General features: G+C 42.4%; 3 protein-coding genes across 4 annotated transcripts; 2 read left to right on the forward strand and 1 right to left on the reverse strand.

The window, feature by feature from the left end:
* The first annotated feature begins 64 nt into the window (after positions 1-64).
* LOC111964131 (serotransferrin-1-like) lies at positions 65-7,564 on the forward strand. Its single transcript, XM_023987873.2, has 17 exons — positions 65-395; positions 740-903; positions 1,053-1,152; positions 1,604-1,780; positions 2,359-2,521; positions 2,600-2,664; positions 2,805-2,962; positions 3,218-3,404; positions 3,523-3,671; positions 3,784-3,874; positions 3,979-4,038; positions 4,118-4,300; positions 6,292-6,439; positions 6,602-6,684; positions 6,874-7,058; positions 7,184-7,370; positions 7,479-7,564. Exons 1-17 carry the CDS (start codon positions 341-343, stop codon positions 7,520-7,522), a joined length of 2,199 nt encoding a protein of 732 aa, XP_023843641.1. The 5' UTR covers positions 65-340; the 3' UTR covers positions 7,523-7,564.
* A 683-nt stretch (positions 7,565-8,247) lies between these two features.
* Positions 8,248-17,630, forward strand: sirt4 (sirtuin 4). Of its 2 annotated transcripts, none has more exons than XM_023987894.2 (4): positions 8,248-8,412; positions 13,541-14,031; positions 14,151-14,445; positions 14,681-17,630. In XM_023987894.2, exons 1-4 carry the CDS (start codon positions 8,248-8,250, stop codon positions 14,831-14,833), a joined length of 1,104 nt encoding a protein of 367 aa, XP_023843662.1. In that variant the 3' UTR covers positions 14,834-17,630. The 2 variants fall into 2 exon arrangements, with proteins under 2 accessions (XP_023843662.1, XP_023843652.2); XM_023987884.2 differs by having other exon boundaries at positions 8,326-8,407.
* A 6,010-nt stretch (positions 17,631-23,640) lies between these two features.
* On the reverse strand, positions 23,641-24,645 carry tomm6 (translocase of outer mitochondrial membrane 6 homolog (yeast)). The gene is made up of 3 exons (XM_023987938.3): positions 24,474-24,645; positions 24,009-24,131; positions 23,641-23,898 (listed from the first exon to the last, which is right to left on the reverse strand). The coding sequence occupies exons 1-2, from the start codon at positions 24,575-24,577 to the stop codon at positions 24,035-24,037; spliced, it is 201 nt and encodes a 66-aa protein (XP_023843706.1). The 5' UTR covers positions 24,578-24,645; the 3' UTR covers positions 23,641-23,898; positions 24,009-24,034.
* Positions 24,646-24,653: the final 8 nt, after the last annotated feature.

Here is a 24,653-nt window from a genome sequence, read left to right on the forward strand (position 1 = left end):
ACCACGATAAGCCAAACAAACTGGAGGTGTGAGATACTGGCAGAAGTTCTACAGATCTCAAACGCGTAAAAGTGCTTGGATGAGGGTCCGCGTGACGTTACATGGAAATATTTTCCAGATGCGCGCTGAGTAGTGGCGCAGAATCCTCTATTTTTGGCTATTTCGAAAGTTCTACGCTTGCACAATAGTTTGATTTCTTTAGGTCGCCTGTAGTAATAAGAAATAATGTTGAATTATGAAGACGGATTTCAGGACGAATTGGAAGGGGTCCGCCAACCTCGCTGCGTGAAGTAAACTGCGTTTGGTTTGTTCAGCTCTTCAGTCCTTTTCAGAGACCAAAATGAGGGCAATGCATGCCATTCTAATAATTTTCATCTGCCTTCACTATAGTTGGGGTAAGTGTTCATCCAATCTAGTATAGTTTTGGGTGGTGGTACTCAAAATCCCAATTGTTAATCGTTTGGTTAGCCTTGCTGGATAATGTTGCCTTTTTCAAAAATATTCGTGTTTTTGTGGTTTCACCTCATTTCGGGGATTGTTCTGAAAATGTTGTGGTCCTATACATTTTAATTAATCTTATACATTGTTACAATACTGTATTCTCCCTCTACAGCAGTTGTTTGTTTATTTCCAGTTGGAAAGGAAATAGTGAGTTATGCATGCAGGTTAATATTGACGCTATTTCTTAGGTCCTAATATTACTATCCTTAAACCCAGTTTTAATTCCCTTTTGTTTTAGGTAAGAAGATGCGCTGGTGCACGGTGTCTGAGCCGGAGCAGAAGAAGTGTGCGGAGCTGGCCAAGGCCCTGGTGGCAGTGTTGCCTCCTGCTGCTGTGGCAGCATTCGCAAGGCTCTCCTGTGTCCTCGCCTACAGCACCACCGACTGCATCAACAAGATCAGGGTCAGGAAATACCTGCTCTCTCCAGATACCAGAAAGACTCACTATTTGCCCTAACCACTCTTGTTAATGCTGATACTGATTTCAGACAGGGCAGGTTTACCATACAGATGCTCCTTCATAGCCAACTGTATCTGATGCCTTTCCTCCAGGCTAACCGTGCTGACATGGTAACATTGGATGCAGGGGAAGTCTACACTGCAGTGAAGCAGTTTGGCCTCACTGCCATTGCCAAGGAGATCTACAGGGACGGTTGGTTAACGACACTTAAGATTTGGATCCTTTTAGTCCAGAACTAGGCACAATCTGTGTACGGGAAACATTTAAGCAATAAGATACGAGGAGGTGTGGTATATGGCCAATATACCATGGCTAAGGGCTGTTCTTAAGCACGATGCAACGCGGAGTACCTGGATATACAGCCCTTAGCTGTGGTATATTAGCCATACACCACAAACTCCTGAGGTGCCTTATTGCTATTATAAACTGGTTACCAATGTAATTAGAGCAGTAAAAATACATGTTTTGTCATACCTGTGATATACGGTTTGATATAGCACAGCTTTCAGCCAATCAGCATTCAGGGCTCGAACCACCCAGTTTCTTTTTTTGTTTATGACATTTTGTGTGCCTGTGTCAGTTTATTGTATGTCTGTCACCTGTCTGCTAAATGACTTAAATGTAAATGTAAATGTTTTCCCAGGAGGCTGTATTCTGTCGGTGGCGGTGGTGAGGAACAGCACCCTGGACGTGCGCTCCCTGCAGGGCCAGAGAAGCTGTCATACTGGGGCCCGCTGGACGGCAGGCTGGAGTCTACCCCTGGGCTTCCTGCTGTCCCGCAACTACCTGACCTGGGCAGAGGAGCAGACACTCAGTCTGGGTAAGAACATAGACCGACATATCCCTCCATATTGTTGAATCATAATTTTGTTAAGTGTAATCTCGGTTACCCAGAAGTAAAATTATCTCACAAAAGTTTGTCATTTTCTGTTTTACTTCTGGGGGGAATGCCGTTAACAATTGCTCACTTCGGAAGAAAACAAAGTGAGCCATGACAGGTTCTCGCCGTTTCATCTGTCCATGAGAATCTGTCCACGAGAGATTGTTACATTTTAAACTGCGTTTCCAAAACTCAGTCCTGGGGACCCCAAGGGGCACACGTTTTCTTTTGATGACTAGTTGATTATTTAAATCAGCTGTGTAGTGTTAGGGCAAAAACCAAAACGTGCACCCCTTGGGGTCCCCAGGACTGAGTTTTGGAAACGCTGGTGTTTCTGGTGGCATTAGAACCCGGGACTCCTGCTCGCTATTCCAACATCTTAAAAGGACATGCTCAAAGTCAGAGGCCGACAATAGGGCTTCCAAGTCTTAGGCAGGCCTAACTTATCACGAGAGCATGATTCCAAATCCCCTCCGCTACAAAGGAATGGTCTCTAACCCCACTCTTCTCTTTGGCAGCGGTCAGTGCCTTCTTCAATGCTAGTTGTGTTCCTGGGGCGGCTGCCATAGCACCCGTCCTGTGTGCCCTGTGTCAGGGTCAGAAGTCCTACATCGCCCAGCGCAACTTCCACTGTGAAACGGCACATGGCGAACCCTTCTACAACAGCCAGGGGGCGCTCAGGTCACATGGGAGGGTCATATCAGGACAGACACAATGATTATGATATGGTCATTTTAAAATTATTCTTTTGTCTATCAGGTGTCTCAAGACTGGGGCAGGGGATGTTGCTTTTGTGGACCATACAGCCCTGGAGGGTATTGAAGGTACACAAAAAATATATATATTCTGGAACAATACACAACTACCATTCAAGTACTTCAGAGTTCTTTCTCAAGACTAGTCAAATAGCTGTTGAAACATCCCCCTCCGCTCTATCTCTATCCCTGTTGTTTTTCTCTTCCAGAGAGTGAGAGGAAGGATTACCAGCTGCTGTGTACTGATGGTACCCGTGCGCCACTAAGCCACTATGGGACCTGCAACTTGGGAAGGGGACCAGGACAGGGCATGGTCACTCGACTCAATGTTCGTAAGATCGCACGCAAGTTCCTGGCGGCAGCACAGGTAGTACACCATTCTGTCTTCAACCACTTCTAGAAGCAGCAGATGTGGGACTTGTCGGGACAGCTCAGGGCTTCCAGCCCTCTACTCAGTATGACCACTTGTGAAACAGGGTTGCGTTTGCAAGGGAAAGCGTGTCCACTGTATTTAACATCAGTGTATATCACATTTGTATCCATCCACGTGCATGTGTCATCATAGTATGTCCCTTGTATGTATTTTTGTTGCTGAGAGAATGTCCGATGGATTTCCTATCAGATGGCGTTTGGTCGGCGGGGTAGAGAGAGGCAGCGTTTCCAGCTCTTTGACTCTGCTCCGTTCGGCGCCGCTGATCTGCTCTTCAAGGATGTCACAGAGAAGCTGTCCATTCTAGAGGATAACAAGGACATCAGTCAGGTGCTGGGGCTGGACTATGTGGCTCTCCTCAAAGGCCTTGGACATGAAGGTGCCTACCTACCCACATGGGCAGTGGGGGTGTATGTAGGCTGCTCATTGGGAAAACTAATTTGCTGCTACATTATGCATCATAACTAAATATTTTTTATTCTGTTGTGTATCTATAGGAAGCTCATTGGAGGACAGTGTTGTGCGTTGGTGCTGCATTAGCAATGCAGAACAGAAGAAATGTGAGCAGTGGGCTCTCAGCATTAAGTCAGACCCATTGGTGTGTGTTAGAGCCATCTCCATGAGCGATTGTGTCGAGAAGATTAAGGTAAGCAGACTAAGATAAAACTACAGGGTGTGGACAATCATAACCCTATCCATAACCTACTGTCATTCTATGCAGCCCTACATCTCGATCTCCACTTACTGTGTTGTCACAGAGAGATGAGGTGGATGCTGTCTCACTGGACGCCACGCACGCATTCATCGCTGGGAAATGTGGCCTTGTCCCCGTGGTAACAGAGTATTATGGTATGGCTGATAATAATGTAATGGTTACAGAACTAGTTATTTATCATGGCCGCTCACTGCAGTCAGTTTCTGTCGTCGACTCTTTTTCTCTCCGCGTCTCTCAGGGAAGACGTGCGTACCGGCTGAGGGAGGAGCTGAAAAAGCAGGCCATTTAGAGACGGATGGTGAGCTGAACAGAAGGGAAGTCCATTCGTCTGTAAATGTACATGATTTTATTCTAAGCCGCTCCTTGTGTCCCCACAGTGTTGCCATCCGTCGTTGGTGTGGCGGTCGTGAAGCGCTCCACCAGGGGTGTGTTCTTTGGGAACTTTGGGGGCAGGCGCTCCTGCCACGGCCACATGTACAGCCCTGCAGGCTGGCTTCTGCCCTTTAGACACAACCTCAGCCTGGAACACAACAACACCTCTCCCTGTGAACCAAACCAAGGTACCGTTCCTGCCTGGCAGTTGCATCTCCCTTTCCTGTGTGTTATATATAGTACCAGTCAAAAGTTTGGACACACCTACTCATTCAAGGGTTTTTCTTTATTTTGACTATTTTCTACATTGTATAATAATAGTGAAAACATCAAAACTATGAAATAACACACATGGAATCATGTAGTAACCAAAAAAGTGTTAAACAAATCAAAATATATTTTATATTTGAGATTCTTCCAAGTAGCCACCCTTTGCCTTGATGATAGCTTTGCACACTCTTGGCATTCTCTCATCCAGCTTCATGAGGTAGTCACCTGGAATGCATTTCAATTAACAGGTGTGCCTTGCTAAAAGTGAATTTGTGGAATTTATTTCCTTCATGGGTTTGAGCTAATCGGTTGTGTTGTTACAAGGTAGGGGTAGTATACAAAAGATGGCCCTATTTGGTAAAAGACCAAGTTCATATTATGGCAAGAACTGCTCAAATAAGCAAAGAGAAACGATATGCCATCATTCCTCTAAGACACGAAGGTCAGTCAATACGAACAATTTCAAGAGCTTTGAATGTTACTTTAAGTGCAGTCGCAAAAAATCATCAAGAGCTATGATGAAACTGGCTCTCATGAGGACCGCCACAGGAAAGGAAAACCCAGAGTTACCTCTGCTGCAGAGGATAAGTTCATTAGAGTTACCAGCCTCAGAAATTGCAGCCCAAATAAATGCTTCACAGAGTCAAAGTAACAGACACTTCTCAACTATTCAGAGGAGACTGTGTGAATCAGCCCGTCATAGTCAAATTGCTGCAAAAAAAAACATTACTAAAGGACACAAATAAGAAGAATAGCCTTGCTTGGGCCAAGAAATATGACCGGTGGAAATCTGTCCTTTGGCCTGATGAGTCCAAATTTGGGATTTTTGGTTCCAATGCAGAGTAGGTGAATGGATCTCTGCATGTGTATTTCCACCATAAAGCATGGAGGAGGAGGTGTTATGCTGTGGGGGTGCTTTGCTGGTGACACTGTCTGTGATTGATTTCATTTAGAATTCAAGGCACACTTAACCAGCATGGCTACCACAGCATTCTGCAGCAATACACCATCCTATCTGGTTTGGTCGTAGTGGGACAATCATTTGTTTTTCAACAGGACAATGACCCAACACACCTCCAGGCTGTGTAAGGGCTATTTTACCAAGAAGGAGAGTGTTGGAGTGCTGCAGTAGATGACCTGGCCTCCACAATCCCCCGACCTCAACCAAATTGAGTCGGACTGCAGAGTGAAGAAAAAGCGGCCAGCAAGTGCTCAGCATATGTGGCAAATCAATCAAGACTGTTGGTGAAGCTGGTTGAGAGAATGCCAAGAGTGTTTAAAGCTGTCATCAAGGCAAAGGGAATAATCTCAAATATAAAATATATTTTGATTTGTTTCACTTTGTTTGTTTACTACATTATTCCATATGTGTTATTTCATAGTTTTGATGGCTTCACTATTATTCTACAATGTAGAAAATAGTACAATTAAAGAAAAACCCTTGAATGAGTTGATGTTCTAAAACGTTTGACCAGCAGTGTATATAAGGTCCCACAGTTGACAGTGCATGTCAGAGCAAAAACCAAGCCATGAGGTTGACGGAATTGTCCGTAGAGCTCCGAGACAGGATTGGGTCAAGGCACCGATCTGGAGAAGSGTACCAAATCTGGGCCTGACTCCCAAGTGGGTGGGCCTATGTCCTCCTAGGCCCACCCATGGCTGGTTCCCTGCTCAATCATGTGAAATCCATAGTGTAGGGCCTAATGAATTTATATGAACTGTAACTAAATTGTTGAAATTGTTGCGTTTATATTGTGTGTTTGTGTACTAGTATGTAGTTAACTAGCTCTGGTATACCGCAATACACAATTTCAGCCTCGTGTAGACTACAACATGAAATGACCCAAAATTCTTACAGCACAATAGCCTGATATTTGGTGAGGATGTGTATTCTGCTCATCTCTCCTAGTGTATAACGAGGTGTTCTGGAAGGGCTGTCTCCCTGGTTCTCAGGGAAACCTCTGTAAAGTGTGTATGGGGGGRACTGGGGAGGCTGCCACCAAACGCTGTGCAGACAACCACAATGAGCGTTACTACGGCAACATGGGGGCTTTGAGGTGAGTGGTGGCTCTCTTGTTGCATGTTTGTATTCATTGTTCATGGATAMAAAATGCAGTCATTCAATCTTACATCAACTTGTCACAGTGCTTTACAGAAACCTGGCAATGTGAAAGATTTGTTGTGATTGTTATGACYTTGCCCCATGGTTATTTGTGCAGGTGCCTGGTGGGAGATGCCAGTGGGAAGAGCTATGGAGATGTGGCCTTTGTTGAGCAGCACAATCTAGAGAGCAACATCCTCAGTGAGAACCTCATACAACTCTTATACATAGTTAGGCTACATATGGCCACCACARTCACACACACCATGAAGTAATATTGGTATATGTTCAGGCAAACAGTTACAGGTTCTGCCATAATGTTCTTGTTTTTCCTCATTTGGTTTGTGATACTTTTGATGTTACATTTCGTTTGTTTGTGTTGTGCTCCAGGTCTGAGCCCCAGTGGGTGGGCGGATGGGTGGCTGTCCTGGGACTTTGAGCTTTTGTGTGGGGATGGCCGGCGGGAACCTTTATCTGAATGGGAGAACTGTAACCTAGGAGCCATCCCACCCAACATCATCATGACAAGACCTGTGCTCACTTCTCGCGTCTATGACTTCCTCATGAAGTCACAGGTGAGACTGAGGAGTCAGACAAACAGGAATCTAAACCAACCTAATTATTCTGGCGACATTGTATTAATTTCATACAATTTTATTTTCTTRTAACAAGCCATTCCAAATGTTCCCATCCCTTGAAGGAGACTCTGGCATCCAACCCAGACACAGAATTCAGGCTGTTTCAGTCCCAGCAGTATGGAGAGAGTGATCTGCTGTTTAAAGACGCCACTCAGTGCCTCATCCACACCAGTCACCTGGACTACCGCACCATACTTGGAGATGAGTTCTACAGACTAGCAGAGAGTGTCTTCAACTGCACACACTCAGGTGGAAATTGATACTTTATCATGTGCATGTTTATACTGAAACCGTGTACTGTTGAAATGTTATTGACTATAAAGTAGCCAATGTATGTATTCATTTTCTCTCTGACAGACATCTTGGAATTTTGCAACCAGGACGTGTGCAGCATATTTTGAGCAACAGAGAGAAGAGAAATCACATGTTTCACATTGACCTATTGTGGAGGCCCTAACCAATGGTTTGCCAAAATGTAATATTGTTTCTTGCTACTTGTAATTCCTCAGTCCACARCCAKCTGAATGTTAAAAWATATATATAATTGTCAGATACATTTCAATGAAAGCTTCTGTTTTTTTTCCAGCAATATGTCATTTTTCAAACTTMTGGTAATGTGTGCAGGGGTTCCAAAAGTAGGGTCTGTAGCAAAATTTCTAAATATTAAAACAAATATTTTTTGGAATATTACTAGCAACAACAAATAAAATGTATTTTGGACAAGGGATCCGTGGAAAAATTAGAAGTTACAATACAATGTCATATTCATGTTCTTAGCCCTTAAATGCACATGGGCCTGTGAGGCTCACAGAGATTGGTATCCACAATACTCCATCAATGATCTTGTTCAACATAATTCTTATTCTATTCCCCCAAAATTGGTTTTGAACACAGTGCATTACTTTAATATTGCAAAATCTGTAGATTTGCTTTAAAACGGTATGGTATTGCCAAAGTCTGGACATGCACTGTATAAGTCAARGTAAAACTGATTGTATGCTATTTTTAATGCAGTCTACAGTAGGAGTTGTATTCTGATGAGGGCAACTGATGCATTTGCTGACACGAAATGGGTCCCCGACGCAAACAAAGTTTGGGAACCCCCTGGTGTACCACACACTGAGCTATGTACGTTGGTTCAATCCACCGGACTACAAGTCCCAGCGTYCATAGCGGCTGTTGCCGTTCTTTGWTACARTGGTATTTCCTGTCGCTTTTTCGTAAGAGTTTGGCTGCCTGCTACATTMTCGGCTGTTTATTCAATCAAACGTGTACCTCGTGCCATTGTAAGGTACGTTACATGACACTGAATTGTATTACTAATAATGCATGCCTTTTTGTGGTTCTATGCTTCTTATCGTATTTCCTCCACGTAACCTTGTTACTGATGACAGGAGTTCAATGATGAGCCAGAACTTGTAAACATACACAAATCAGRCTTGACCAAAAGTCGAATACCGTAAAAGACTAAATGAACAATTACTGTGTCAGATAAAGCTAGATACATGTAATTATTGCTTGGTGACCCTAATTATATTATTTTTAATAAAAGATGTGGCAAGCTTGAGGAGGTATCAGGGCATGTCCATGTTTTCTTGAATTTACATAAGAGAAATCTAAATTACTTACTACTCGCGTCCTCTCTCTCTCCTTACCTCCTCCTCAAACCCATTGGATGAGAAAGCCAGAGGTCCCGCCTTTCTGACCTCTTCCAATGGGTTTTGAGAAGGAATGGAGATTCTCCCATCAACAGATGAGATTTTGGTTGCAATCCAAACTCAAAGTAGACCGTCCTCTACCCTATACCCTCAGCCCTTAAATMAAATGTTACATCGTCACATCCTAYTGTACCAAGCGTGAGATGATCAAAMACGCAATCTAACTTRAGGGAAATCTTGAAGTTGAGCTAATAAACAACCAACCTAAAGCTATTKKTGTACCTAGCAAGCTAACAGTTACCCATAGCTGGCTAGCTAGTTTTATAGTTTGGWGATTTTATTCCAATACATTTCAGAATTCTCCAAAAATATTTTTATGAAGCTAGGTACTTTTTAAAGGCTCCTCACTACGAGACTAAGACTATTGGCAAACGCTGAAATCAATGTCATATCTGTTGAGCGAGCTAGCGTCATAATTTTGTCTGACATGCCAAAAGTGCCGCCGTGTTGATTGAATGTGACACTTCGCACCCACTCTGAGTAAGACACGTGACTACAGTTTTGCATTACATTGTGGGCCAAATCAACCCCACAAGTGATCGTGACAACTATGGAGTTTATTACGCAGTGAAACACTTGATCCCAACAGGTTCCTTTTTTGAAAGGTGAATAAGAAAACAACAGCATGCAACATGAGTCGTTCCATGTCATTGCAGCAAGCCATGACACCCGCGATCTCAGATTGTTCTSAAATAGTTTCTGTGGTTAGAAACAGGTAATATTATTTTGTTGACATTTTAATTTGATCTATGCGAAATTAAGCTAATTTATTTGACCCAAATTGGCCATTTTAATAAATAGGATTCAGATATTCAATAAATATAGTACCAAGCTTCTTCCTTCACCCCTCCCCCCACCTATACATGTCCCCCTGTAAGACCCAATGATCCGTGAACCGTACATGATACAGACAATACCTTGGTGTCATTGTWCTCCTTAGTGTGGTTTAAAATATGGAGTATCGCTACATTCTGGAATACAATTTTACACATGCATTTATTCAATTTTAAAGCTATTGCTATTAATCTCAAAATACATCACATTTCAAGACTGGGTTCCCTGCTACTTTTAAAGTTAKYATAAATGTTATGAGCACCACCAACACAGGGAATGGWTTCAAAGGGAACTRCCTCTGCTGGTGATTTGTTGAATGGGCAATCCTACAGGAGGGCTGTGATTGGTCAATGACCTATACATGTTAATTTCTATGTATAACGTTTTTAGTTTTWTCAAGTAGCAGAGAGCCCACTGGAAATTGTATATTGTTCCAAACAATGTCTAAATTAATGTGAAATGGTATTTCAGAATATACAGTGCCTTCAGAAAGTATTCACACCCCTATACTTTTTCCACATTTTGTTGTTAGTGTCTGAATTTTAAATGGATTAAATGTATATGTTTGTCACTGGCCTACACACAATACTCCATAATGTCAAAGTGGAATTATGTTTCAATTTTTTTTAAACTAATTAATAAATTAAAAGCTGAAATGTTTTGACTCAAGTATTCAACCCCTTTGTTATGGCAAACCTAAATAAGTTCAGGAGTAAAAATGAGCTTAACAAGTCACATAAGTTGCATGGACTCACACTGTGCAATAGGGTTTCAACATGATTTTTTGAATGACTACATCATCTCTGTACACCACACATACAGATAATTGTAAGGTCCCTCAGTCGAGCAGTGAATTTTAAACACAGATTCAACCACAAAGACCAGGGAGGTTTTCCAATGCCTCACAAAGAAGGGCAACTATTGGTAGATGGGTAAATGTAGATGGATTGTGCATCAATACACCAAGACACTACAAAGATACAGGCGTTCATCCTGGTGGAGAGGAAGGAAACCGCTCAGGGATTTCTCCATGAGGCCAATAGTGACTTTAAAACAGAGTTTAATGGCTGTGATAGATAACTGAGGATAGATCAACAACATTTTAGTTACTCCACTATACTAACCTAATTGACAGAGTGAAAAGGAAGCTTGTACAGAAAACATGCATCCTGTTCCCAACAAGGCACTGAAGTAATACTTTAATACAAAAAATTGTTAAAACAATTTACTTTTTGTCCTGAATAGAAAGTGTTATCTTTGGGGCAAATCCACTCCAATACATTACTGAGTACCACTCCATATTGTCAAGCATAGCATATTATTTGTACTATTTTCTACATTGTAGAATAATAGTGAAGACATCAAAACTATAAAATAACACCTGGAATCYTGTAGTAACCCAAAAAGTGTATGTTAGWTTCTTCAAAGTAGCCATCKTTTGCCTTGATGACAGCTTTGCACACTCTTGGCATTCTCTCAAGCAGCTTCATGAGGAATGCTTTTCCAACAGTCTTGAAGGAATTCCCACATATGCTTCGCACTTGTTGGCTGCTTTTCCTTTACTCTGCGGGCCAACTCATCCCAAACCATCTCAATTGGGGTGAGGTCGGGTGATTGTGGAGGCCAGGTCATCTGATGCAGCCCTCCATCACTCTTCTTGGTCAAATAGCCATTATACAGCCTGGAGGTGTGTTTTTGGGTCATTGTCCTGTTGAAAAARAAATTATTGTCCCACTAAGCGCAAACCACATGGGATGGCGTATCGCTGCAGAATGCTGTGGTGGCCATGCTGGTTAAGTGTGCCTTGAATTCTAAATATATCACAGACAGTGTCACCAGCAAAGCACCCCCACCTCCATGCTTCACGGTCAGAACCACACATGCAGAGATCATCCGTTCACCTACTCTGCGTCTCACAAAGACACGGCGGTTGGAACCAAAAATCTCATTTGGACTCATCAGACCAAAGGACAGATTRCCACCAGTCTAATGTTCATTGCTCGTGTTTCTTGGCCCAAGCAAGTCTCTTCTTATTATTGGTGTCCTTTAGTAGTGGTTTCTTTGCAGCAATTCGACCATGAAGGCCTGATTCATGCAGTCTCCGCTGAACAGTTGATGTTGAGATGTGTCTGTTACTTGAACTCTAAAGCATTTATTTGGGCTGAGGTGCAGTTATTTCTAAGAAACTTATCTGCATCAGAGGTAACTCTAGGTCTTCCTTTCCTGTGGCGGTCCTCATGAGAGCCAGTTTCATCATAGCYTTTCAAAGTTCTTGAAATGTTCCGTATTGACTGACCTTCATGCCTTAAAGTAATGATGGACTGTCATTTCTTTTTGCTTATTTGAGCTGTTCTTGCCATAATATGGACTTGGTCTTTCACCAAATAGGGCTATCTTCTGTAWACACTCCAACGTTGTCACAACACAACTGATTGTCTCAAACGCATTACGAATGAAAAAAAAATCCACAAATTAACTTTTAACAAGGCACACCTGTTAATTGAAATGCATTTCAGCTGACAACCTCATGAAGCTGTTTGAGAGAATGCCAAAAGTGGGCAAAGCTTTTAGCAAGGCAAAGGGTGGCTACTTTGAAGAATCTCAAATATAAAATATATTTTGATTTGTTTAACACTTTTTTGGTTACTACATGATTCCATATGTGTTATTTCATAGTCTTGATGTATTCACTATTATTATACAATGTAGAAAATAGTCAAAATAAAGAAAAACCCTGGAATGAGTAGGTGTGTCCAAACTTTTGACTGGTACTGTATCTAACTAGACATGTTAATATATAAGGCTGAAATATTAATGTTTCAGGGGAGATCTATGCACAGCAAGTTATGTCAATTAGGCTATTCTTAGAATATTTTTTAACATTGTCGCAATTAACGTTACATGGCTACTGTTTTATAGAGGTAAATCCCAGCTTTCCAACGGTGCAGATTTCTTTAGGCTCTACCGTGCRGGTGGAAAGGCGACAACGAAATGAATGCTTAGTTGGCTATAGTTAACTAGTGAGAAATGCTACAAGTTATGTTTCTAAATGGTGATCTAGTTAGTCTGCTGCTGAAATGTCGTCGTCTATCTCCTCGGGCACAGGKATACACGTAGCATCACAGTCATGCACTGAAMGGTCATTCCGATAATGGCGGATATGTCGTGTTATTGATTGATCATATTTAAGTGTGCTTTCATGAATTACAGTAARAACAARTATTAAACTAATTTCCATGACCTGACAAACCCTKATTTGACAACTTGGAACAGCACATCATGCTATTCAGGCTGGCGCATTTTCAATCTGRGCAATCTCGAACAGCCTACTGTCAACACAGACTAGTAGCAAATACATTTGAACAAASCAGAATCAGGAAATTAATGCGGACTCTCTATTGCCATTCAATGAAGATCCCGACTTCGTTCAGCTTTGATCAACCTGTTTTGCTTTGGTGTGTGAATCTGGGCTAGCGATAGGCTACTTTGTTTTTATAGAGGAGCTGGTACGCAATTCCCCAAAAATTAGAAGTGCTGGTACGGCGTTCCGGACAGTTTCGTCCCAAGTCAAGCACTATGGGTACACTGAATGGAGCTAAACACAGGCAAAARCCTAGAGCAAAACCTGSTTAAATCTGATTTCCACCAGACATTAGGAGATMAATTCACCTTTCAGCAGGACAATAACTTAAACCACAAGGCCAAATCAACACTGGAYTGTAATTTTTCAGGAATGCTAATCGTATCTGTTACGAACTACAGAAACTATTTCAGAACAATCTGAGATTGTGGGCGTCGAAATACTCTTGTGCTTTTTGAGGTGGAACGACCTATATGCATCAATCTTACACTGTACTCTGTATGCAGATGCGGTTCCCATGGAGACCCTTGGCACTGTGTTGGGCAGCCCCTGGGAGACGGGCATCATCATCAGTTCCCGAGGGCATCCAGAGCTTTGTGCCCACCAGCAGCACCATCGATGCCCACGCCCTGGAGCAGCTACAGGCCTTCTTATCCCGTGCCACGCGCCTCTTCGTCATCACTGGGGCGGGTCTCTCCACAGAGTCTGGCATCCCAGACTACCGCTCAGAGGGGGTGGGTCTCTACGCCCGCACAGACAGGCGACCAATGCAGTATGCAGAGTATATACGCAGCGCCAAGTCTCGTCAGCGCTATTGGGCTAGGAACTATATGGGCTGGCCACAGTTCTCCTCTCATCAGCCGAACTCTGCCCACCTGGCTCTGCAGCAGTGGGAGGAGCAGGGAAAGGTACACTGGCTGGTAACTCAGAATGTGGACGCGCTTCATTCCAAGGCAGGCCATCAAGGACTGACTGAACTGCACGGCTGCGCACACAGGTAGGTAGGTAGAAATGTACTGTCTGTCACACACACAATACAGACTGACTTCTTCTTCAAGGACATTGGCTCAGAACAACACTCAGCTTTTTACCTTTGTGTGTGTGTGTCCCTCCCAGGGTGTTGTGTCTGGGCTGTGGTGCCGTGTCTCCAAGGGAGGACCTCCAGAAGCGGTTCAAAGCACTGAACCCTAGCTGGGGTGCACAGGCAGGAGGTGTGGCTCCCGATGGTGATGTCTTCATTGAGGACGAGCAGGTCCTCCACTTCAGAGTGCCTTCATGTAAGGATTGTGGGGGRATATTGAAGCCAGAGGTGACATTCTTTGGGGACACAGTGAACCGAAGGACAGTGCAGTTTGTACATGAGAGACTAGCTGAGTCCGATGCGGTTCTTGTCGCTGGATCTTCTTTGCAGGTGGGCATGATATATATAATTGTTCACGACCTACCATAAATGTTTCAATTGAAAGTGTTGCTATGTTGTTGACATAGTCAACTGTTTGTTGCAGGTGTTATTCTGTTATGTTTGTCTTACTGATATGGTATACTTATAAAAACATGTCCCTGTGACAGAGTGAATCGTAACACAAAGGAAACCACTCAACAGCCTTACAATATGTGGAAGTTTCACATCCCTTCTAATTTTCCAGGTGTATTCTGGATACAGATTCCTACTGGCAGCAGCTGACCAGAAGATCCCAGTAGCCATCTTGAACATTGGGTCTACCAGGGCCGACCACCTGGCAGAGTTCAGAGTRAGTGCTCGTTGTGGGGAGGTATTGTCTGTCATTCAGCCTCACTGACCACAAAGACAGACGGAAGGCCTCACTAGGACTTCAGTCACTGATCCACAGACACCATGTTGTATTGTTTTGAGAACTATTCAGTGGGCTCTACTATTCTACCTCTTGGTCAACCTGGCAGCAATGCAATCAGTTTTYGGACATTGGGCTGAAGTGATGGACACTACTAGTAACCAGGAATCATGTGTTATGGGCTTGTACATGTACAGTGCCTTTAGAAAGTATTCAAATCTCTGTACCCCACAGATACAATTATCTGTAAGGTCCCTCAGTCGAGCTGGGAATTTCAAACATAGATTCAACCACCAGGGAAGTTTTCCAATGCCTTGCAAAGGGCACCTATTGGTAGATGGGTAAAATAAAAAGCAGACGTTGAATATCCCTTTGAGCATGGTGAAGTTATTAATTACACTTTGGAGGGTGTATCAATACACCCAGTCACTAACTACAAAGATACAGGCGTCTTTCCTAACTCAGTTGCCAGAGAGGAAGGAAACCACTCAGGAATTTCACCATGAGGCCAATGGTGACTTTAAAACAGTTACAGAGTTTAATGGCTGTGATAGAAGAAAACTGAGGATGGATCAACAACATTGTAGTTACTACACAATAGTAACCTAAATGACAGTGGAAAAGAAGGAAGCCCGTACAGAATAGAAATATTCCAAAATATGCATCCTGTTTACAATAACACAAAGTAAAACTGCCAAAKAWTGTGGCAAAGAAATGTACTTTATGTCCTGAATACAAAGRGTTATGTTTGGAACAAATCCAACAACACACTCTTCATATCACACACTCTTCACAGTTTCGTCCCAAGTCAAGCACTATGGGTACACTGAATGGAGCTAAACACAGGCAAAATCCTAGAGCAAAACCTGGTTAAATCTGATTTCCACCAGACATTAGGAGAAAAATTCACCTTTCAGCAGGACAATAACCTAGAATACAAGGCCAGATATACACTGGTTGCTTACCAAGATGACTTTGAATGTTCTAGTTACAGTTCTGAGTGGCCTAGTTACAGTTTTGACTTAAATCATCTTGAAAATCTATGGCAAGACTTTAAAATGGCTGTCTAGCAATGATCAACAACCAACTTGACAGAGCTTGACGAATTATTWAAAAAATTATAATGTGCAAATATTGTACAATCCAGGTGTGCAAAGCTCTTAGAGATGTACCCAGAAAGACTCACAGCTGTAGGCKTAATCGCTGCCAAAGATGAGTCTAACATGTATTGATTCAGCGGTGTGAATAGCTTACAGCACAAAAAGTTTATTTCTTTAAAATGTTGTGCACAAATTTGTTTACATCTCTGTTAGTGATCATTTCTCCTTTGCCAAGATAATCCATCCACCTGAGAGGTGTGGCATACTAAGAAGCTGATTAAACAGCATGATCATTACACAGGTGCACCTTGTACTGGGGACAATAAAATGCCACTCTACACTGTGCAGTTTTCTCACACAACACAATGCCACAGATTTCTTAKGTTTTCAGCGAGCGTGCAAATTGGCATGCTGACTGCAGGAATGTCCACCAGAGCTGTTGCCAGAGGATTCGAATGTTAATTTAGCTACCATAAGCCACCCCCAATGTCATTTCAGAGAATTTGGCAGTACGTCCAACCATCCGGATCGTATAAGACCAGCCACCCGGACAGCTGATGAAACTGYGTTTGCACAACTGAAAAATTTCTGCASAAATTGTCCGAAACCATCTCAAGGATGTTCGTCTGTGTGCTCGTCATCCTCACCAGGGTCTTGACCTGACTGCAGTTCGGCGTTGTAACCAACTTCAGTYGGCAAATGCTCACCTTCGATGGCCATTGGCACGCTGGAGAAGTGTGCTCTTCATGGATGAATGCCGGTTTCAACTGTACTGGGCAGATGGCAGACAGCGTGTATGGCGTCGTGTGGGAGAGCGGTTTGCTGATGTTAATGTGAACAGAGTGCCCCATGGTGGCAGTGGGGTTATGGTATGGGCAGGTATTAGCTACGGACAACAAACACAATTGCATTTTATCGATGGCAATTTGAATGCACAGACATACCGTGACAAGATCATGAGGCCCATTGTGCCATTAATCCGCCGCCATCACCTCATGTTTCAGCATGATAATGCACAGCCCAAAGTCGCAAGGATCTGTACACAATTCCTGGATGCTGAAAATGTTCCATTTCTTCCATGGCCTGCATACTCACCAGACATGTCACCCATTGAGCATGTTTGGGATGCTCTGGATTGACATGTACAACAGTGTGTTCCACAGTCATTTGAAGAGTGGGACAACATTCCACAGGCCACAATCAACAGCCTGATCAACTCTATGCAAAATATATATGTCATGCTGTGTAACTGATGTGAAATGGCTAGCTAGTTAGCGGGGTGCGCGCTAATAGCATTTCAATCGGTGACGTCACTCGCTCTGAGACTTTGAAGTAGTTGTTCCCCTTGATCTGCAAGGGCTACGGCTTTTGTGGAGCGATGGGTAATGATGCTTCGAGAGTGGCTGTTGTCTATGTGTGCAGAGGGTCCCTGGTTCGAGACCAGGTAGGGGCGAGGAGAGGGACGGAAGCTATACTGTTACAGCTGCATCAGGCAAATGGTGCTCACACCAGATACTGACTGCTTTTCTGATCCATGCCCCTACTTTTTTTAAAGGTATCTGTGACRAACATATGCATATCTGTATTCCCAGTCATGTGAAATCCATAGATTAGGGCCGAATGAATTTATTTCAATTGACTGATTTCKTTATATGATCTGTAACTCAGTAAAGTATTTGAAATTGTTGCATGTTGCGTTCATATTTTTGTTGTGTAAATGAGATTTCTGCATTGAAATTATAATACATTTGCAAACATTTCTAAAAACATGTTTTCACAGTGTGGTAGCCATTATGAGGTATTGTGTTTAGATGGGTGAGAGAAAAAAATCWWTTTAATCCATTTTGATTTCAGGCTGTAAGACACGTATCAAACTCATTCCACAGAGGGCCGAGGGTCTGTGGGTTTTCACTCCTCCCTTGTACTTGATTGATGAATTAAGGTCACTAATTAGTATGGAACTCCACTCACCTCGTTGTCTAGGTCTTAATTGAAAGGAAAAAACAAAAACCAGCAGACACTAGGCCTTCCATGGAATGAGTTTGACACCCCTGCTGTAATACAACAAAATGTGGAATAGGTRAAGGGGTATGAATACTTTCTGAAGGCACTGTATACTCTATGGCTGACAAGGCAATATTCTGAAGTTAGCCCCCGCCTTATTTATCCTCCCTGGAAGTAATAGTCATCCATAGGAATGAATGGTTATTATTCTACTTTTCACTTAGCCTATCCATCGCTTTAGCTAACTAGTATATACTTTACAGACAACCACCAATATGGAAAATAGGTGCAATAACTATTTTAGAGTTTTAAAGATGAGCTTTAGATATGTAGGTCTACTAATAATAATATTGTGGGGGATCTAGTCTTGTCAGTGCACAGACAGGGTTTAGGTAATGTCAACACCACAGTATCAGTTATGGGTGCAAATTCCCCTCACAAATGCATTTACCAAATGAGGGGGATTTACATTTCCAAGAAATAAATAAAACGACTTATGTAAATCCATTTTATAATATGTTCTATAATATCCATCAACAAAGTGCTATTGGAATCACAAAGCCACAGAAGGTAAGGTGACAGTTGATCTGGTCACACTGAGTCAGTCTGCACTGAAAGCCTTCCTGAAGTTTAGTCCAGTTATCCAGAACTGACTGAGTCTCTGCCTGTAGCAGAGCTAGGTGATTCTCAAAGCTCCTGCTCTGGTCAAACCAGTAGGTGGAGTGGTAGCCCAATAGAATCCCAAAGAGAATGCACAGATTCCATGTGTCACAATATCTTTCTTCGATACAGAGGACTGCGGCTATGGAACCCTGACCTGTTCACCGGACGTGCTACCTGTCCCAGACCTGCTGTTTTCAACTCTCTAGAGACAGCAGGAGCGGGGGAGATACTCTCAATGATCAGCTATGAAAAGCCAACTGACATTTATTCCTGAGGTTCTGACTTGTTGCACCCTCGACAACTACTGTGATTATTATTATTTGACCATGCTGGTKATTTATGAACATTTGAACATCTTGGCCATGTTCTGTTATAATCTCCACCCGGCACAGCCAGAAGAGGACTGGCCACCCCTCATAGCCTGGTTCCTCTCTAGGTTTCTTCCTAGGTTTTGGCCTTTCTAMGGAGTTTTTCCTAGCCACCGTGCTTCTACACCTGCATTGCTTGCTGTTTGGGGTTTTAGGCTGGGTTTCTGTACAACACTTTGAGATATCAGCTGATGCTATATAAATCAATTTGATTTGATTTGATATTCCTCACCATCTCTGTTGCCCGAACTGTCTGATATGAGCAAGTAAAGCCTGAATCGTCCCTGATAGCTCCCCACTGTAGCTCAGTGACGGCAAATCAAATTTTATTGGTCACATACACATGGTTAACAGATGTTAATGCGAATGTAGCGAAATGCTTGTGCTTCTAGTTCTGACAGTGCAGTAATATCTAACAAGTAATCTAACAATTACACAACAAATATCTTATACACACAAATGTAAAGGGATGGAATAAGAATATGTACATATAAATATATGGATGAGCGATGGCCGAGTCGCATAGGTAAGATGCAATAAATGGTATAAAATACAGTATATACATATGAGATGAGTAGTGTAAGATATGTAAACATTATTAAAGTGGCATTATTTAAAGTGACTAGTGATCCATTTATTAAAGTGGCCAATGATTTGAGTCTGTATGTAGGCAGCAGCCTCTCTCTCTTAGGTATGGCTGTTTAACCCACACTGTCTGTGTGGGTGGACCATTTCAGTTTGTCAGTGATGTGTACGCCAAGGAACTTAAAACTTTACACCTTCTCCACTACTGTCCCGTCGATGTGGATAGGGGGTTCTCCCTCTGCTATTTCCTGAAGTCCACGATCATCTTTGTTTTATTGACGTTGAGTGAGAGGTTGTTTCCTGACACCACACTCTGAGTGCCTTCACCTCCTCCGTGTAGGCTGTCTCATCGTTGTTGGTAATCAAGCCCACTACTGTTGTGTCGTCTGCAAACTTGATGATTTAGTTGGAGGCATTGCCACGCAGTCAAGGGAGTACAGGAGGGAGCTGAGCACACCCTTGTGGGGCCCCAATGTTGAGGATCAGCGAAGTGGAGATGTTGTTTCCTACCTTCACCACCTGGGGGCGGCCCGTCAGAAAGTCCAGGACCCAATTGCACAGGGCGGGGTTGAGACCCAGGGCCTTAAGCTTAATGATGAGCTTGGAGGGTACTATGGTGTTGAATGCTAAGCTGTAGTCAATGAACAGCATTCTTACATAGGTATTCCTCTGAGAGACTAGTCAAGAATCATATCACCTCCACCTTACCTGCCACCCTAGACCCACTTCAGTTTGCATACCGCCCCAACTCAAGCATAGCGAGTTTGCGGGGGAACTATACTGAACAAAAAAATAAACGCAATATGTAACAATTTCAAAGATTTTACTAAGTTACAGTTCATATAAGGAAATCAGTCAATTTAAATGAATTAAGCTAATCTATGGATTTCACATGACTGGGCAGGGGCACAGCCATGGGGGGCCTGGGAGGGCAGACACCCACTCACTTGGGAGCCAGACCCAGCCAATCAGAATGGATATTTCAGACGATCCCACAGGTGAAGAAGCCGGACCCACAATGCAAACTGTAGTCAGGTGTCATTCTCCGGTGGCCGCGAAGTGTAACATTTAATAAACATGGCTGCATTTTTGGCATGTCAGACAAAATGATGATGCTAGCTTGCTAAAAAATGTATATATATTTATATACAAACACATATATATATATACAGTACCAGTCAAAAGTTTGGACACATGAAATCATGTAGTAACCAAAAAAGTGTTAAACAAATCAAAATATATTTGAGATTTGAGATTCTTCAAAGTAGCCACCCTTTGCCTTGATGACAGCTTTGCACACTCTTGGCATTCTCTCAACCAGTTTCATGAGGTAGTCACCTGGAATGCATTTCAATCAACAGGTGTGCCTTGCTAAAAGTTTGTTTGTGGAATTTCTTTACTTCTTAATGCGTTTGAGACAATCAGTTGTGTTGTGACAAGGTAGGGGTGGTGTACAGAAGATAGCCCTTGGAAAAAGGGAACAGCTCAAATAATCAAAGAGAAACGACAGTCCATCATTACTTTAAGGCATGAAGGTCAGCCAATACGGAACATTTCAAGAAGTGCAGTCGCAAAAACCATCAAGCGCTATGATGGAACTGGCTCTCATGAGGTCCGCCACAGGAAAGGAAGATCCAGTTACCTCTGCTGCAGAGGATAAGTTCATTAGAGTTACCAGCCTCAGAAATTGCAGCCCAAATAAATGCTTCACTGAGTTCAAGTAACAGACACATCTCAACCTCAACTGTTCAGAGACTACGTGAATCAGGCCTTCATGGTCAAATTGCTGCAAAGAACCCACTACTAAAGGACACCAATCAGAAGGAGAGACTTGCTTGGGCCAAGAGACATGAGCAATGGACATTAGACGGGTGGAAATGTCCTTTGGTCTGATGAGTCCAAATGTGCCAATTTTGGTTCCAACCGCCATGACTTTGTGAGAAGCAGAGTAGGTGAATGGATGATCTCTGCATGTGTGGCTCCCACCGTGAAGCATGGAGGAGGAGGTGTGATGGTGCTTTGCCGGTGACACTGTCGTGATTTATTTAGAATTCAAGGCACACGTAACCAGCATGGCTACCACAGCATTCTGCAGTGATACGCCATCCCATCTGGTTTGCGCTTAGTGGGACTCTCATTTGTTTTTCAACAGGACAATGACCCAACACACCTCCAGGCTGTGTAAGGGCTATTTGACCAAGAAGGAGAGTGATYGAGTGCTGCATCAGATGACTTGGCCTCCACAATCACCCGACCTCAACCCAATTGAGATGGTTTGGGATGAGTTGGACCGCAGAGTGAAGGAAATGCAGCCAACAAGTGCTCAGCATGTGTGGGAACTCCTTCAAGACTGTTGGAAAAGCATTCCAGGTGAAGCAGGTTGAGAGAATGCAAAGAGTGTGCAAAGCTGTCATGGCAAAGTGTGGCTACTTTGAAGAATCTCAAATATGTTTTGATTAGTTTAACACTTTTTTGGTTACTACATGACTTCATGTGTTATTCCATATTTTTGAAGTCTGAACTATTATTCTACAATGTAGAAAATAGTCAAAATAAAGAAAWACCCTTGAATGAGTAGGTGTGTCAACCATCGACTGGAACTATTGTATGTGATTTAGGGGAATTTTAATGTTTGTGCTTTTCTTTTAACTAATTTCTGTTTTCTATTCATGTGCTGTTTTAATAACCAATTTATGTGTTCGTGCAAGTGGCTGACTGTACAAATCCTCACTTATCAGTAGCTGCAATTTGGCAGTACGCCCAGACCGTGTTTTGAAAACGAATTAAAGATATCTTAGTTTCAAGGTCTCAGCTTAGAGAAGCCTTGTGAGGTGTTAGTCTGTCACATGTTATGAAACAGTATTGGTCGGTCACATGAATGAAACAAAACGGTAATGATTAATTAATTATGCTAAATCATGCAAATATAATATGCTAAATCATAGCTGTATATTAGACAACTGCTGGGTCTGCCCAGGCATAGCTCCTGATTGACTTGTGTACTATTGTGCAATGAGTTGGTTGGAACATTTCCAGCGCGCTGACAATAAACAATGATTAATTTAAGATTGACTTTGAGTGTCCCTGTGTAAGAGTTTCCACGACAATGACATTGATTTTAGAGATGGCAAATTGGCTTAGTCTCAGTGTGAGGAGGCTATAAAACTTAGCTAGCTTCATAAACATATTTTTGGGAATTCTGAAATGTATTGGAATAAATGACCAAACTATAAAACTAGCTAGCCAGCTAGTATGGGTAACTGTAGCTAGCTACATCAATAGCTTTATGTGGGTTGTTTTTAAGGTCAACTTTAAGATTTCCAGCAAGGACATTACGTCTCCGATCAACACTCCCTCGGCTTGGGCAAGAGACATTTAAGGAGCACTCGGATGTGACGATGTAAAACGTCATTCAAGGGCTGAGTGCTGTCTACTTTGAGTTTGGACCGCATCCATTGTGTTGTGTGACAAAACCGTACACTTTAGTGGCCTTTTGTCCCCAGCACAAGGTGCACCTGTGTACTGATCATGTGTTTAATCTGCTTCTTGATATGCCACACCTGTCAATTGGATGGATTACCTTGGCAAAGGAGAAATGCTCACTAACAGAGATGTAAACAAATTTGTGCACAAAATCTGAGATTGAAGCTTTATCTGCATATGGAAAATGTCTAAGATTTTTTATTTCAGCTCTTGAAACATGGGACTAACACTTTACATGTTGCATTTATATTTTTGTTCCTAGCAAAAAAAKCAGCTAGTCTAGTAATAAATTGTACACAAGTTCAACGCTCATGTCTTTCTTACCACATATAATTTACTTTGACTAATGAATTAGTAGGCTATAGATCATTGTTTCTAAAGTTTATTTGTTTATCAATCTAACGGTAACTTCAAAGTATGCCTGCTTCTGGTCGTCACATTTCTTTGTTGACACTGACAGCAGTAGACTGGTTCGCTTGCCCCCATGGCTAAGTGGGTGTGCACAGACTTAGATTCTTGAAGAATTTCTGTTTTATGATTGATTCCACACCTAGCTCAGTTTTGAAGTTCTCTCTAGCACTTAAGATACGAGTTAAAGTATTATGACCTTTATTTAAGCAGGTAAATGATTGCCATAAGTTATGTCACTGTGTACATTGGATCTAACACATACATAATGAAGAGAACTTAAAGTGTGTTGAGATACTGAAAGCAATACAGTTTGAATAAAGTAATTATCAGTCACACCAGTTTCCAGACTATCTTTAACATTATTCCATCACCAACCAACAAAATTGTAAATATAAAGCATATATCTTGTTCCTTCGACTGCCATTGTGGTCCGAGACACCTGAAAATAAAATAGAGATATTAATACTGGTGTATATTCAACTAGCTACAACCAATATTACACATATACCAGGTAATCAAACATGAATTGAGGTGAGGCCTGCCCTGTACCTCCCGATATCCATCCAGTTATTGCACTACGTGATTGGTTGAGGAGACATCAGGTCAAAATCTGAGAGATTCCTGGCAACCCAAACTCCAGCCGCAAAAAGSCCCAGGTTGACCAGTAGGTTCCTAAATAAAGACACATTAAACAATGAATTAATATAATTATATACAACAAAATTATCTTCATGAATAAAGTCACGGGAGACAATACAATAATTCATTACTTTACTGAGTTAGTTCCACGTTGACTCTTACAGTTTGTGTGTTGGGGGGGTCCACAACGTATCACAAAATGTGTCCCAAAGATCACAAAAACATGTTCGTTCGAATTTGATGTTATGTTTGCAATGACTGCTGAGCAATTAGCTAAGGGGTGTTCATACCGGTATATCCAAGGGCAAAGCATGCACATGTTTAGCAAGCTAGCTAGCTACAATGTGAATGTTATGAATGTTTAATCATAACTACCTTCGAAAATCATTCCTATCTGTAGCGAACCGACATGCGGTACTGATCCATTCGCCGACACCACCAGACGGTGCCCCGACAGCCTTTTTTCCAGCTCCACTCATATTAGCTTTTTAGTGTGAGTGCTTGCCTTTCTGCTAAATAACGATTTCCCAACGAGGGGAAGGATTTACATGTAAC

This window comes from Salvelinus sp. IW2-2015, linkage group LG1 (assembly GCF_002910315.2).
Source record: "Salvelinus sp. IW2-2015 linkage group LG1, ASM291031v2, whole genome shotgun sequence".
In the NCBI taxonomy this organism is placed as follows: domain Eukaryota; kingdom Metazoa; phylum Chordata; class Actinopteri; order Salmoniformes; family Salmonidae; genus Salvelinus; species Salvelinus sp. IW2-2015.